This window comes from Triturus cristatus, chromosome 2_1 (genome assembly GCF_964204655.1).
Source record: "Triturus cristatus chromosome 2_1, aTriCri1.1, whole genome shotgun sequence".
Taxonomy (NCBI): Eukaryota; Metazoa; Chordata; class Amphibia; order Caudata; family Salamandridae; genus Triturus; species Triturus cristatus.
The window spans coordinates 2,925,103-2,940,336 of record NC_140581.1 but is presented as its reverse complement, the minus strand read 5'-3'; the positions used below and the strand labels follow the sequence as shown (position 1 = coordinate 2,940,336).

At 47.5% G+C, this 15,234-nt stretch overlaps 1 protein-coding gene across 9 annotated transcripts in view; it reads right to left on the bottom strand.

The window, feature by feature from the left end:
* The window catches only part of LOC146863582 (uncharacterized), a 136,361-nt gene extending 127,298 nt beyond the window's left edge, over positions 1-9,063 (bottom strand). For 6 of the 9 annotated variants that reach the window (XM_085627426.1, XM_085627463.1, XM_085627435.1 and 3 more), the window contains exon 1: positions 8,902-9,006. Coding sequence is in view for 1 of the 9 variants with exons in the window: in XM_085627400.1 (XP_085483526.1) it covers positions 8,902-8,920 (19 nt within the window). In the remaining 8 variants the exon portion in view is untranslated. Of the gene's footprint in view, positions 1-5,596; positions 5,677-8,901 lie in introns of those variants that run through there. The other 3 variants (XM_085627400.1, XM_085627389.1, XM_085627409.1) reach the window with 3 other exon arrangements.
* Positions 9,064-15,234: the final 6,171 nt, after the last annotated feature.

Below are 15,234 nucleotides of genomic sequence, written 5' to 3'. Positions count from 1 at the left end.
CCCATCATCTAATCTGTCATTAACATCCAACCATCACACCGACCATCTTGATCCACCACTTGCTGTTCATTTATCATGGCTTTCTTTAGATAGAAACTACTCGCCTCAGATTACATCTCCGACCACTCAAGTCTCACCTTTCTATTCGACGCCATCATTAGTTTTACTGGTCAAATATGCCAGAACTCCATCCACACTTAATACTGATCCATTCTCCATCCACAATAAACCTACAGCGTATCTCATTCTCTCCTTCGTTGTCCATTATGTGTCTCAACGATAATTCTTCAAACCAGCACAGTACCAAATTTGAACCCGTTTCTCTCACACAAACTAAAAGAGACACAGGAATTTTGTCATTCAAGGAGGTACTAAAAGTTCATACCAAGTCTCACATCTAACCCACTCTTGACAGCCATATCCATCATTCCATTCACCACCCTAGTGGCCGTTCCCACCTGCTCATGAAACTGAGGATTGTAAAGTAAAGCTCTGATGAGTTTTATTCCATTTTTACTCAAAAACTCCTTCATCTGATTTGAAACTAATTGTGCACCATTATCCGTCACTAAATATTGTGGCACCCCTTATCTCACAAACACCTCCTTTAGAACTCTTATGGTACTGGTAGTTGTAACTGTCCTCACAAAAAACACTTACAAACACTTGGAATGTACATCCACTATCAGGATAGTAAACTGATGAAAATCCATGGAGCGCTGGGATCATCCGCATGCTGCAATCCGGAACCACAACGAACCTCTGTCTTCTAACACCTTCCTTAATCACTGCACAACCAACTAGTCTCCTTGCACCATTCGCTTCCATTCTCAGCCAGCAAAGCCCATCCTTGAAACTCTTCTTTGGCCAAGTTATTCCTCAGATGCCCCTGATGCGCATATGTAATCGATTGGTTCTGAACTCCATGGGTCGGAACAAACCTATCTCCTATCATAACTATCAGATCACCACACACCAAACATTCCTCCACAACGCTGCAAGACGCCCTGATACACACGGTACTCAACATTCTCTTCTCACTCGTTTATTAATAGTCTCCATTACTTCATTCAATAGTACATCTTTTCCCATTGCAGCCACCCATTAATCCTTTATAACTGCTACATATAATCCTTTATTTGCATTAAACAAACACGTCACACCTTCGTCAGTTTTAAAGTCTTCAACAAACTCCCCCTCAACTAGTAAACGAGAAAGGCAATGTGCTTCACAAGTCCATCAACCCAAGATACACTCCGTTGTATATTTATGTTCCTACAATCTTGCAGCACAACTTGCTAGCCTGGGGGGACCCTTTCCGTATGCCTGCTGTTCTCAGTCTCTTTAATAATGGTTTATGGTCTGTTCTATAAATGGCACTCCTTATCCACACATACGTTCTGAAATATTCCATACCCCATGCTACCGTCAATGACATTTAAGACTATTTTTTCTCAGTTGTATTTAAAGCATGAGAATCGAACGCGACATCCATATGTCCTTTATCAATTTTCTGGGTAAGAACTGCGCCGATGCCGGAGGCACTTGCACCAACCGTTACAATTGATTTTATGTTAACTAAGAATGGTGTAAGGATACCTGCGTGTGCCATCTCATTTTAATAGCATGAAACACCTGCTGTTGCCTATCTTGCCAAAAAACCCAAAACCTTTTCTCATCACTAACCAGAGATCTTCAGTCTTCTCAGCTAAACTGATCAAAAACTTAGAGTAATACACTATTAGACCTATGAAGCCTAATCGATCCTTGCCACAGGGAGTGGTGACACTGACTATAGCACTGATCAAATCATTTTTAGGTTTGACCCCCAAGATTTATATTGAATATCCCAACAGTCTACTTCCTACACCAAGAATCCGTATTCTTCTTAACACAAAGTCATACCTGCTGAAGCCAACCCAATTAACACCCTTCCCCAAATCACTTTGTGCTCATTTACAGTATTACCAAAGACCAACACTTTGTCTTGAGAAACCACAACATTTTGGACATCCTTCAATGGCAAACCTTAGGTGATGAAACACCATTGCAGCTAATGCCAAAACAAATGGGAGTCAGATAAATTGAATTTGAACATTGGAATGTGGAGCGCTCCATTGAAGACAATGGAGTGCTCCGAGCTTCTACGGGCCGGTGAAGGCCGCAAAGCAACATTCCAATGTTGTTTTCACAAATGCCTCTCGGAGCCAGTAGGGATTTAAAACCCTCGAAATCGGAGAGGCCTTTAATTTGTTAGAACATTCTGCCCTCTAGTGGCAGAATGTTCTAATAGCCTTATAGCCCTTCGTAGCTGGGTTATATCGGCTATTAAAGTCCCACTCCCTTGTTAAAGTCCCTCGCCTTCGGCTCAGGCCTTTAACGCTGGAGCGGGCCTTTAATAGCCGGTATAGCCAGCTACGGCGGGCTATAAGGCTATAATATGCTTTCTGGCTTTATAAACGTCAAGAGTGATGGGCACTTTTGACGCCTAGTTTTGAAAAATATTTCCCTCCCTTCAACATAAGCGCCATCTCATTCATGTGTGGTACAGGGAAACAGTGTTACCAGTTTTTTATTAAACAATCTCATGTCTAAGCAAAATTTCAAGTTGCCATCAGCTTTTTTGGTCAATACAATGGGAGAAAGTCACTTCGATGCTTCCACTGGTTCAAAACCTCCATCGTTCGCTATCTGGAAAAGCATATTCTTAACTTCTTGTTTAGCCAGAACTTGAATCCTCCTAATGTTGTGTCTAAGTGGGTAACACATTTCTTATTAAGACTATTTCAAGCTTATAAACCTTGACTGTACCCAAATCATCTTCAAACACCTTTTGAAAGCTTACAAGGACCCCTTTCTATTCCCATATCGAAGACCATCATAATTTGATCGGTGGCCCTAGGGTTTAGAATTATGTTGTCAATGTATCTGTGCACCCACCTCAAGATTTCTGGACCAGACCAGGACATATATACCTTTCCTTTAACTGCATGATTGGGAGACTTGATCTGTGTCCACATGTAACCCACAACATCAACGTTGGCTCCTTGATACCCTCTGGGATTAACCCCTTCGACGCGCATGACGGAACGGTTCCGTCATGCACGTCGGTTGGGCTGTGCTTATGACGGAACCGTTCCGTCATGGCCCCGCCCGCGCTCAGAACCTTCAGCGTGGCGCGGAAACCCGCGCCGCGCTGAAGGGGTTAATAGTCTCAGAAAGCAATTTTTTGCCATGACATGTTCCTCTGAACCTGACATCCGGAAACTATGGTATACAAGCAGCCCAAATCCACCATAAGATTGACTTTTTCTTACCTCGAACTACAATTGTTGCTTTGAGCATATTCATTCTTGCATACTAAGCTCTAGAGTCTGCCAATACAAGTATTGTTTATGTTCTCTTTGAATGTACCAGGTGCATTGTCCTGTTCTCCTATGCTGAAAATCCCAGTGTTACCATCATCCTGCTCGGGCTCCAAACTGCTGCTCTGACTCTCCCTTCTCAATGGACAGGAGCAAAATGGGCCCTCCTGACACATTGTCTACACTCCTTGTCTACTGTGAAGAAGTTCTTGGATTCAGAGCCATGAAACATACTTACACATCTGTAGAGATCCCTTTGAGTTAATGCTCCCTCCAAAATTTTGTGTTGTCTTATAGTCAAGAGTTGTAGTCTAGTATCACTGAGTGGTGTTCTTTTTCCCTACAACATTGACTCCTGTACTGCTACTTCCTTGATATTCATCAATATCAGATGCTTCATTTCTCTTATGCAAGTTTGTGCCTACACCACTACTCTTGCAATTGGTTTCCTTAAGAGTGAGATTGCTAACTACACAATGATGCTCCTGCACTTTCTTGCTGGAACACTGGCCATTTAATCAATCCTTTAAAGTTCCTTGGTCATTGTCCAAACTAGCATTTGGTAGCCACCTACGTGTTGTCACAAACTCATCCGTTTCATCAGACCTTTGTCTGGTCATGGCAATATTGGCCAGTTTGGCAAATCTCAATTCAGTGTTTTGCTTCTTCATATCCATCTTCTTGGTACCTTGAGCATCTAAAGCGTGGGGCAAACATTTCAAGACGTGTTTTCCTTCTTTGCCTATAGAACTAAAAAAGTGTTATTGTCCTGGTAGAAGGGGAATTCAAGCATCAAATGGCTTCTAGATATTGCTCAACATGATCTACCCATTTGATATTCTAGGGCAAGAATGAAAGAGAAATGCAGGTGAAGCAACTAGGTATTGTGAGTAACTCATTAATTGGTGAATGGGTACATTTAGAGATGAGTAACTGTAAAAATAAATTGTCTAATACAGTGGCACCCAAACTTTTCAGAACCACAGCTAACTTTTTAGAATGACAAACCTTTGTGCCTTTAATGGACACGAGGAGTGTTTTTTTAATGTAACTAAAGCATTCTGTGGTAGCACATTGTCTTTTACAGACAACACATTTCAATTGAAATTACCACTAACTTTGCACAGCATAGTTTTGCTGATAAAACTCCGTAGCGTACGGCACTGAAATATTAATATCTGGGAATGGGGTTACTATGAATATTTATCACTTGTGAATAATAATCAATTAACCCCTTCGACGCGCATGACGGAACGGTTCCGTCATGCACGTCGGTTGCGCTGTGCGCATGACGGAACCGTGGAACCGCGGAACCGCGGAAATCTGCGCCACGCTGAAGGGGTTAAAGTGGCTTTATTTATTTTGATCCTATTAAAATCTCTGTTTTAAACACACTTCAGAATTTTAAAAAAGAAAAAAGATCCATACACGCAATTTTTGCTTTCCAAACTGCTCAATGCATGCAGTTTCTTTAGAGGCATTTACATTTTGTTGTGCGTTTCAAAAAAATTACAACCCAAGATTGTCACATAATTCACTTTAAAAACTCCTTTCACTTTGCAGTCAGAGACAGAAAAGTAAAGATCAAGCCCATGGTAAAAGAAGAAGCAGCAATTTGTCAGAAGGCTGAGCCTGACATTTGGCCTATGTCTTTGAAGCACCGCAAATGTGACCAGATACATTCAGAATTGATTGCTCTGACTTTTCTGACCCACCAGTGAGTCGCGACACCCTGTTTGGAAAACACTGGTCTAGTAGATTTGAGATGTTGCAATTCACTATAAATGGTATTTAAATTCTGAACTTCATCCGCAGGTAGTAGTGTCCAGGTGTTGAGGCGTTTATGTGACCACCCAGAAGAAGCTGTTCAATCGCAGCATTTGGAGATCTGGTGCTGGAGATCGAGTGACTGGTAAGCAAACAGCTACAATATTCTCCAGTTTGTACTGTTGAATGTTTGCATTTTCTCTGTAAATCTTTCAGTGTAGCACACAAACATTTGTGCATGGGGCCTTTGCTGACGCTTAGCGCTGAAGCTCATGGAGGACCTCACTCGTGGAACACATCTCTGCTCATGACGGGTTTCTTTTAGCGCACACTGATGAAAATGGGTACAACCGATGGCCTTAAAGCTAAAACAATATACTTGCTAGGCAAGATCAACCATTAAAATGGACTGCCAGTTTGTAATGCACACGCTACACAAAGCTTCCAAAAATATTTGTCCTTACTTTCCTTTCCGACAGGTTGGGTGAGAAGAAGACATCCAGTACACGATTGTGGGTTCCTTCAGCATCAGATCCTGTGTATTTATAGGCTTCCATTGATCGTCATCATCATAAAACGTAATAATGAAGATGAATTGTTAGTTTCTTTGAGAAGTTTATTTACAACACGACCTGTGTGGCACTTTCTGTAGACCAGCACAATCAATTGTTCTCCTAGGAACATTACCTGAGACACGAAGCAAAACATTCTATGTGCACATTCTCGAACATCTTAAAGCGATAACATTGTAGTTGAGATAGTAGCATTAATAGATTTTAAACACCTAAAACCCAAGCTTGAACAAGTACTGGCATTATATGGACTGCCGACTGTCCTCAAAACTGACAACTGCAGGTATTGTTTATACAAAACTACATTGCACCACCTGTGAGCATTACAGGTCAAACCCCACAAGATCACCCCAGGCAAATGGCGAAATGGAGCAATTGATGCGTACACTTAAAGTTCTTCATATCTCACTGAATCAGGGTGGAACTAATGAAGGATGATACTTGACGTTTTATAGAAATATTTATTTCTCACTGCCCAACCAAGTCATATCCAGTAACTGTCATGCTGCGAAGCGCCCTCTAAGTCCCTGCAACAATGATGCAAATACTTTGTATCACATCCTCATTGCCACTTGTAACAAAGATGAAAACATTGTATATCCCATCCTTGTAACAAAGAAACAAATACTTGTATACCATCCTCCTCGTCGCTTGTAACAAACACTTTGCATCCCAACCTCGTCGCCGCTTGAAACAAACACTTTGTATCCCATCCTCGTCGCCACTTGTAACAAACACTTTGTATCCCATCCTATCGACACTTTAAACAAACACTTTGCATCCCAACCTCGTCGCCGCTTGAAACAAACATTTTGTATCCCATCCTCGTCGCCACTTGTAACAAACACTTTGTATCCCATCCTCATTGGAACGTGTAACAACACTTTGTATCCCAAACTCGTCGCCACTCGTAACAAACACTTTGTATCCCAACCTTGTTGCCACTTGTAACAAACACTTTGTATCCCTTCCTCGTTGCCACTTGTAACAAACACTTTGTATCCCAACCTCGTCGCCACTTGTAACAAACACTTTGTATCCCAACCTCGTCGCCACTTGTAACAAACACTTTGTATCCCTTCCTCGTCGCCACTTGTAACAAACACTTTGTATCCCTTCCTCGTCGCCACTTGTAACAGACACTTTGTATACCTTCCTCGTCGGGACTTGTAACAAACACTTTGTATCCCTTCCTCGTCGGGACTTGTAACAAACACTTTGTATCCCATCCTCATTGGAACGTGTAACAACACTTTGTATCCCAAACTCGTCGCCACTCGTAACAAACACTTTGTATCCCAACCTCGTCGCCACTTGTAACAAACACTTTGTATCCCAACCTCGTCGCCACTTGTAACAAACACTTTGTATCCCTTCCTCGTCGCCACTTGTAACAAACACTTTGTATCCCTTCCTCGTCGCCACTTGTAACAGACACTTTGTATACCTTCCTCGTCGGGACTTGTAACAAACACTTTGTATCCCTTCCTCGTCGGGACTTGTAACAAACACTTTGTATCCCAACCTCGTTGCCACTTGAAACAAACACTTTGTATACCATCCTTGTCTTCACTTGTAACAAACACTTTGTATCCCAACCTCGTCGCCACTTGTAACAAACATTTTGTATCCCAACCTCGTCGCCACTTGTAACAAACACTTTTTATCCCATCCTCATCACCACTTGTAACAAACACTTTGTATCCCATCCTGGTCGCCACTTGTAACAAACACTTCGTATCCCATCCTGGTTGTCACTTGTAACAAACATTTCATATCCCTTCCTCGTTGCCACTTGAAACAAACACTTTGTATCCCATCCTCGTCTCCACTTGAAACAAACACTTTGTATCCCATCCTTGTCGTTACTTGTAACAAACACTTTGTATACCATCCTCGTCGCCAATTATAACAAACACTTCGTATCCCATCCTCGACGCCACTTGTAACACTTTGTATCCCATCCTCCTCACCACTTGAAACACTTTGTATCCCATCCACAAACCGTGATGGGCCACAAGCACCGAAAGCAGAGCACAAGTGGAGAAGCGACAAGAGAGGCGGCCCGAAGCTTCTGACACCACCTGCTGCGAAGGCACTTAGGGTGGCACAGGACAGGCAGTGAGGGTGCCCAGGGCAGGCACGGAGGGTGGCACAGGACAGGCAGTGAGGGTGCCCAGGGCAGGCACTGAGGGCAGCCAATGGCAGGCACTGAGGGCAGCCAATGGCAGGCACTGAGGGCAGCCAATGGCAGGCACTGAGGGAGGACCAGGGCAGGCAGTGACGCCGGCACAGGGCAGGCACTGAAGGCGGCCGAGGGCAGGCACTGAGGGTGGCACAGGACAGGCACTGAGGGCGGCCCAGGGCAGGCACTGAGAGGGGGCACTGAGGGTGGCATGGACTCACCCACAGCCTGGGTGTGAGGGGGGCTTCTATCCTCTCCCTCATACCAGGTACAGAGGGCAGCGCCTCGGTGACACTTGCTTTGCAGTGGGTGACACAGGAAACATTTCATTCATTGAATACGCCTCATACTCCACAGTGCGGACGGGCTCCGGGGAGTTCATGCATACATGCCAACCATCCCGATTCAGGCGGGAGACTACTGATTTCAAGGCTAGTCTCCCGCCTCCTGATTCCTGTAAGCAAAATCCCGATTCCTCTGGGGTTTCAGCTGACCGGGCTTGGTATTGTGTAACGTGCTAATTCTTTCAGCAATAGTCAGAGTGGCGATGCAGGGGCTATAAAGAGGTGAAAAACCAACAAAGCCCCATTAACAAGCGAATGGTCTTTTAAAGACCTGTGAAGTACTTGGGTGGGGTGGGGGGGGGGGTTGTGCCTGGGAAGCTGTTTCAGCCCAGGCTGCCACACGAGAGAGGAGAGGGGGGGGGGGGGGGGGTTGGTATGCACTGCCAGCAACCTGCCAGGCCAGTGCACAACCCTTACTTGCATCACCCTCTCTCTGCCTGCCATTGCGCTCCATGCTTCTGAAAGGTAAGAAGAAAAAAAGTGCATTTGCGTTTCAAATGTCCGATCCTGCAGCAGCTCACTTTCAAAGCCCATACATGACAGTAACCCGATTCAAGGCCCCATTCTCCCGATTTTCTTTTTTAAATCTCCCACTTTGCTCTTCTGAAATGTTGGCATGTATGTTCATGATTTATGGGGACAGCCGTGACAGAAAGCATGTTTCTAACCTGTCTCTGCGCCTTCCATGTCCTGCGGCACAACTGATTGAGGGCGGGCACGGCTCCCTCGCCCGAGTGCGGCAGACCAGGCACCTGGCTGTGGACCTGTGTAAACAGGTAGCTGTCTGAACTCTGCCCAGGCGCGCTCGGGGCAGCCCCGAGCGAAGGACCCTCCCTAGCCTCAGCTCTGCCTAGGCGCGCTAAAGGCAGACCCGACCGAAGGACCGCTGACCTCGGCCGTCGGAAATGCAAACGTCATCTTTAAACAGGACCAGGAGCTTTCGGCGCTAGGAAGGACACCTGACGGCCATCTTTGAACGGGAACAGGAGCTTTCGGCGAAAGTTTGGACACGTGGCGGCCATATTTGACCGGGAACAGGAGCTTTCGGCGCTGGTTAGGACATGTGGCGGCCATCTTTGAGAGGGGACGCCTGAGCCACATTACCTGAAGTTAGTTGAGAAACCTGGGGGCCTTGGCTCGGTCTGCCCTTGGTTGTGCCCGCACGGAACGGACACTGTGGGGTCCTTCTACTCAGGGCTGTCTTTGCTGCTCCTGTGTAGTATTGGATTTTCTTTTTCAACATACAGCATCCTGCCGGGGTAAGTGGTGCTTCTGCAGTCACCAGGGAAGCTGTGATCTCTCCTGCAAGGGTAGGAGCGCCTTCTGTGGATAGACAGTGTGCTTCAGAAGGGAGACTAGGGCCGTGTCTAGCTCACTAACTCCTAGCTGCTTATTTCGAAGACCCCTCAGTGACTGCTTCCTGCTTACAGATCCAGGGTCTGCAGACATTCCTCAATGACTGCTTCCAGCTCACAGATCCAGGGTCTGCAGATGCTCCTCAGTGACTGCTTCCTGCTTACAGATCCAGGGTCTGCAGATGCCCCTCAGTGACTGCTTCCTGCTCACAGATCTAGGGTCTGCAGACATTCCTCAGTGACTGCTTCCAGCTCACAGATCCAGGGTCTGCAGATGCTCCTCAGTGACTGCTTCCTGTTTACAGATCCAGGGTCTGCAGATGCCCCTCAGTGACTGCTTCCTGCTCACAGATCCAGGGTCTGCAGTTGCCCCTCAGTGACTGCTTCCTGCTGACAGATCCAGGGTCTGCAGATGCCCCTCAGTGACTGCTTCCTGTTTACAGATCCAGGGTCTGCAGATGCCCCTCAGTGACTGCTTCCTGTTCACAGATCCAGGGTCTGCAGATGCCCCTTAGTGACAGCTTCCAACTTACAGATCAAGAGTCTGCAGATGCCCCTCGGTGACTGCTTCTTTCTTACAGATCTGCTGATACCCCTCAGTGACTGCTTTCTGCTCACAGATCCAGTGACTGCTTCTGTCTTACAGATCTACAGATGCCCCTCAGTGACTGCTTCTGTCTTACAGATCTACAGATACCCCTCAGAGACTGCTTCTATCTTACATATCTGCAGATACCCCTCAGTGACTGCTTTCTGCTCACAGACCCAGGGTCTGCAGATGCCCCTCAGTGACTGCTTCCTGCTCACAGATCCAGCACCTGCAGGTACCACCTCAGTGCCTGCTTCCTGTTCACAGACCTAGGGTCTGCAGATGCCCCTCAGTGACTGCTTCCTGCTCACAGATCCATAATCTGCAGATGTCCCTCAGTGACTGCTTCCTGCTCACAGATTCACAGTCTGCACCTAGCCCTCAGTGACTTCTTCCTGCTCGCAGATCCAGGGTCTGCAGATACCCCTCAGTGACTGCTTCCTGCACACAGATCCAGTGCCTGCAGATACCCCTCAGTTACTGCTTCCTGCTCACAGATCCAGGGTCTGCAGATACCCCTCAGTGGCTGCTTCCTGCTCAGACATCCGCAGTGTGAAGGATACCTTCAGTGACTGCTTCTATCTTACAAATTCACGGTCTGCAGTTACCCCTCGGTGACTGCTTCCTGCTAAGAGACCCAGAGTCTGCAGATAACCGCAGTGACTGCTTCCTGCTCACAGATCCACGGTCTGCAGATGCCCCTCAGTGCCTGCTTCTATCTTACAGATTCATGGTCTGCAGATACCCCTCCGTGACTGCTTCCTGCTCAGAGATCCACAGTCTGCAGATGTACCTCAGTAACTGCTTCCTGCTCACAGATCCAGGGTCTGCAGACATGCCTCAGTGACTGCTTCCTGCTCACAGATCCAGGACCAGCAGATACCCCCTCAGTGACTGCTTCCTGTTCACAGATCCAGGGCCTGCCGATACCCCCTCAGTGACTGCTTCCTGCTTACAGATCAACAGTCTGCAGACACCTCTCAGTGACTGCTTCCTGCTCACAGATCCAGGGTCTGCAGATACCTCTCAGTGACTGCTTCCTTCTCACAGACTCAGGGTCTGCAGCTAGCTCTCAGTGACTGCTTCCTATTCACAGATCCACTGTCTGCAGATACCTTCAGTGACTGCTTCCTGCTCACAGTCCCAGGGTCTGCAGATACCCTCAGTGACTGCCTCCTGCTCGCAGATCCAGGGTCTGCAGTTACCCCTCAGTGACTGCTTCCTGCTCACAGATTCAGGGTCTGCAGATACCCCCTCAGTGACTGCTTCCTAGTCACAGATCCACTGTCTGCAGATACCCTCAGTGACTGCTTCCTGCTCACAGACCCATGGTCTGTAGATACCCCTCAGTGACTGCTTTCTGCTCACAGATCCAGGGTCTGCCAATACCCCTCAGTGACTGCTTCCTGCCCACAGATCCAGTGTCTGCAGACATCCCTCAGTGACTGCTTCCTGCTCACAGATCCAGGGTGTGCCGATACCCCTCAGTGAATGCTTCCTGCTCACAGATCTAACTTCTGAATATACACCTCAGTGACTGCTTTCTGCTCACAGATCCAGGGTCTGCCGATACCCATCTGCTTCCTGCCCACAGATCCAGGGTCTGCAGATGCCCCTCAGTGCCTGCTTCTATCTTACAGATTCATGGTCTGCAGATACTCCTCAGTGACTGCTTCCTGTTCACAGATCCACAGTCTGCAGACACCTCTCAGTGACCAGTTTCTGTTCACAGATCCAGGGTCTGCCGATACCTCTCAGTGACTGCTTCCTGCTCACAGACCCAGGGTCTGCAGATTCCACTCGGTGACTGCTTCCTGCTCACAGATCCAGGGTCTGCTGACACGCCTCAGTGACTGCTTCCTGCTCACAGATACACGGCCTGAAGATACCCCCTCAGTGACTGCTTCCTGCTCACAGACCCAGGGTCTGCAGATATCCCTCCGTGACTGCTTCCTGCTCACAGATCCATAGTCTGCAGATGTACCTCAGTAACTGCTTCCTGCTCACAGATCCAGGGTCTGCAGACATGCCTCGGTGACTGCTTCCTGCTCACAGATTCCGGATCTGCTGACACCCCTCAGCGACTGCTTCCTGCTCAAAGATCCAGGACCTGCAGATACCCCCTCAGTGACTGCTTCCTGCTCACAGATCCAGAGCCTGTTGATAGCCTGTGGGAGGGCAGGCTTGATAAACAGGCGAGGAGGCTGGATGTATTTGCCGAAAGAAAGGGTTTTATTTTGTTTCTGAGAGAGTTCTGGAGCTTGTGTCTTCTGGTCTCCCTCCTGCGAGTACTTCCGCCGAGTTTGTTGGGTCTGTAGAGCTTGAGCTTGACGTGCCAGGTGTTTCTTCGGCAGTGCGGCGTCCGTCGTCCCGGAGGCTCATAGGAGGGAAAAGAGGGAGCCGTCAGTTATGTATTTACTGGTTTGTCGCGTTTAAGAAGTACCGTCACCACACCAGGAGTGTTTATTCGGGGTCTATCAGTTGTAGGGTCGTGAAGGAATAGGGTAGTGAAGGGAGTAGGGTAATTACAAAAAGGAGTCGAAAACCTTCCTTTTAACTATTTATTCGTTCATGTGTTTATTGTGCATTACGCAAGAACAAGGTTCACGGGATGAGGAGTCAGCGAGGTTCGGGGTGTAAAGACGTATAGCTAGGTCCGACTTTCACGAGGCAGGCATAGGGCCATTAATACATAGTAGACCAAGCCCAACCTTCCTCAGTCTCTCCCGCCTCCCCCTCAATACGTTCCCTCCCGTTTTTCACGAGAGCCCGTTAAAACCATCCGTTCTTAAACCCCTGTGAAGCTTTCACTCACCGGCCCCGCCGCAACTCTCCAGAGTTGCGGCCGCTCCCCAGCATCCTCCGGAGGGCACCACCAATCTTAGCACCACCGGTCCTCCGGCTCCGCGTCTTCTCGGTCTTCCTCCCGACTGTCGTCGTTCGAGTCCGCTCTTCCCGCTGTTCTTACTCCGCCTTCGTCTTCTTGGTGCTGTTCGTTCCACGTCCCTTCCTCTCTCTCGCCTTTGGTCTGTGACGTCGGTGTCCCTTCTCCTTCGCCTTTCATTGGGTGTTGGTTTGTAGTTCCGGGGTTAACCCCGCCCTCTTCCAGGTCCTCGCTTCCTGTCTGTGGACAAACAGGAGAGGAATATGGGTATCGTAGTTCAGGGTGGTCCATCATTCTTTTACGGGGGATTTTGTGTGGTAAGTGTTGACCAGAGCCCTTCCATGGCGTCAGATTCGTGAGATCGTCCCGCAATCCCTCACATCCCCTTTCCCTTGCTGTCCTTCTACTAGGGTTCTCTTTTTGCGGAAACCTAGATAAGTAATCCACGTTTCCTTGTTCGCTCCCCTTTCTATGTTTGGTCGTGAGTCTATAGGGTTGTAGTGCTAAGAACCATCTAAGGACTCTCTCGTTATGGCCTTTGTTTCGTGCTAGCCATTCTAGTGGAGCATGGTCCGTGAATAGGGTGAATTCCCGACCGTCCAGGTAATAACGTAGGCTCTCAATGGCCCATTTAATGGCCAATGCTTCTTTTTCAATAGTGGCATAGTTCTTTTCCCTTGGGAAGAGTTTGCGACTGATATATAATATTGGTTTCTCTCCTTGAGGGGTTTCCTGGGATAAGACAGCCCCTAGGCCTTGATCCGAAGCGTCCGTCTGGAGGACAAAGGGGAGGGAATAATCCGGACTGGCCAACACAGTGTCTGAAGTGAGTGTTGTTTTCAGGGTGTTGAAGGCTTGCACTACTTCTAGGGGAGGGTGTCGTAGTATCTCTTCGGTGTTAGCATTCTTCTGGAGGAGGTCTGTTAGAGGGGCGGCTACCTGGGAGAACAGAGGGATAAACCTGCGGTAATAGCCCAGAAGTCCAAGGAAGGCCCTGAGATCTTTTTTTGTTTTAGGGAGAGGAATTTGAGAGATGGCGTTCAGTTTAGACGTTTGTGGTCTTATGAGTCCTTCACCCAACAAGTACCCGAGATAGCGCACGGTCTGAGCTGCTATGTGACTCTTGGCGGGGTTGATTTTAAGACCGTGGTGCCCTAAGGTCTGGATGACATGATATAAATGTGTAAGATGTTGTTCCCAGGTGTCGCTGTAGATGATTATGTCATCTAGATAGGCTCCTGCGTATGATGCATGGGGTTGTAGCAACACATTCATAGCTCTTAGAAATGTTGCGGGTGCCCCATGTAAACCAAACGGTAACACCTTAAACTGGTACAATCCGTCCGGGGTGGAAAACGCCGTTTTCTCCCTGTCTTGTTGTCTGAGGGGGACCTGCCAGTAGCCTTTACACAAATCCAAAGTACTAATGTATTTGGCCTTCCCAATCCTTTCCACCATCTCATCCACTCGAGGAAGAGGGTATGTGTCGAACTCTGATATTTTATTGACCTCCCTGAAGTCGATACAAAATCGTACCGATCCATCTGGTTTTGGTACGAGAACGATCGGTGAGTTCCATTCACTCACTGAGGGTTCAATGATGTCCATTTGTAACATCTTTTGTATTTCCTCTCTTATTACTTGACAGCGTGCTTCTGGTATACGGTAAGGCCGTAGCCGAACTCTTTTCCCTTGAGGTGTTTTTATAGCATGTTCTATGAGTGTTGTTCTACCAGGAGAGCTAGAGAAGGTGTCTGCCAGAGGGCTTAACGTTTTGTAAAGGCTGTCTCGCAGGGTGGGTACTAAGTCGGAGGAAATACATTGTTCAAACAAGGGAGTTTGGGTATCCACCACGTTCACCGAGAGAGGTAACGGGCCCTCCCATTTCTTTAGCAGGTTCACGTGGTAGATTTGGGTGGTGTGTCTAGCTGGATCTGTTTCTATCCGGTAAGTCACTGGAGTTACCTTCTCCACTATCGAAAAGGGTCCCTGCCATTGGCCCAATAATTTCTGGTCTGAGGAAGCCCTCATAAGTAGTACTAAATCCCCTACTTGGAAGTTTCTCTCTTTGGCTTTTCGGTCATATTGCCCTTTCTGAGCTGTCTGTGCGTTCTCTAAGTTGGACCGCATAATGGTCCTTATCTGGCTTAGATGGGTACGTAAATTGGACACA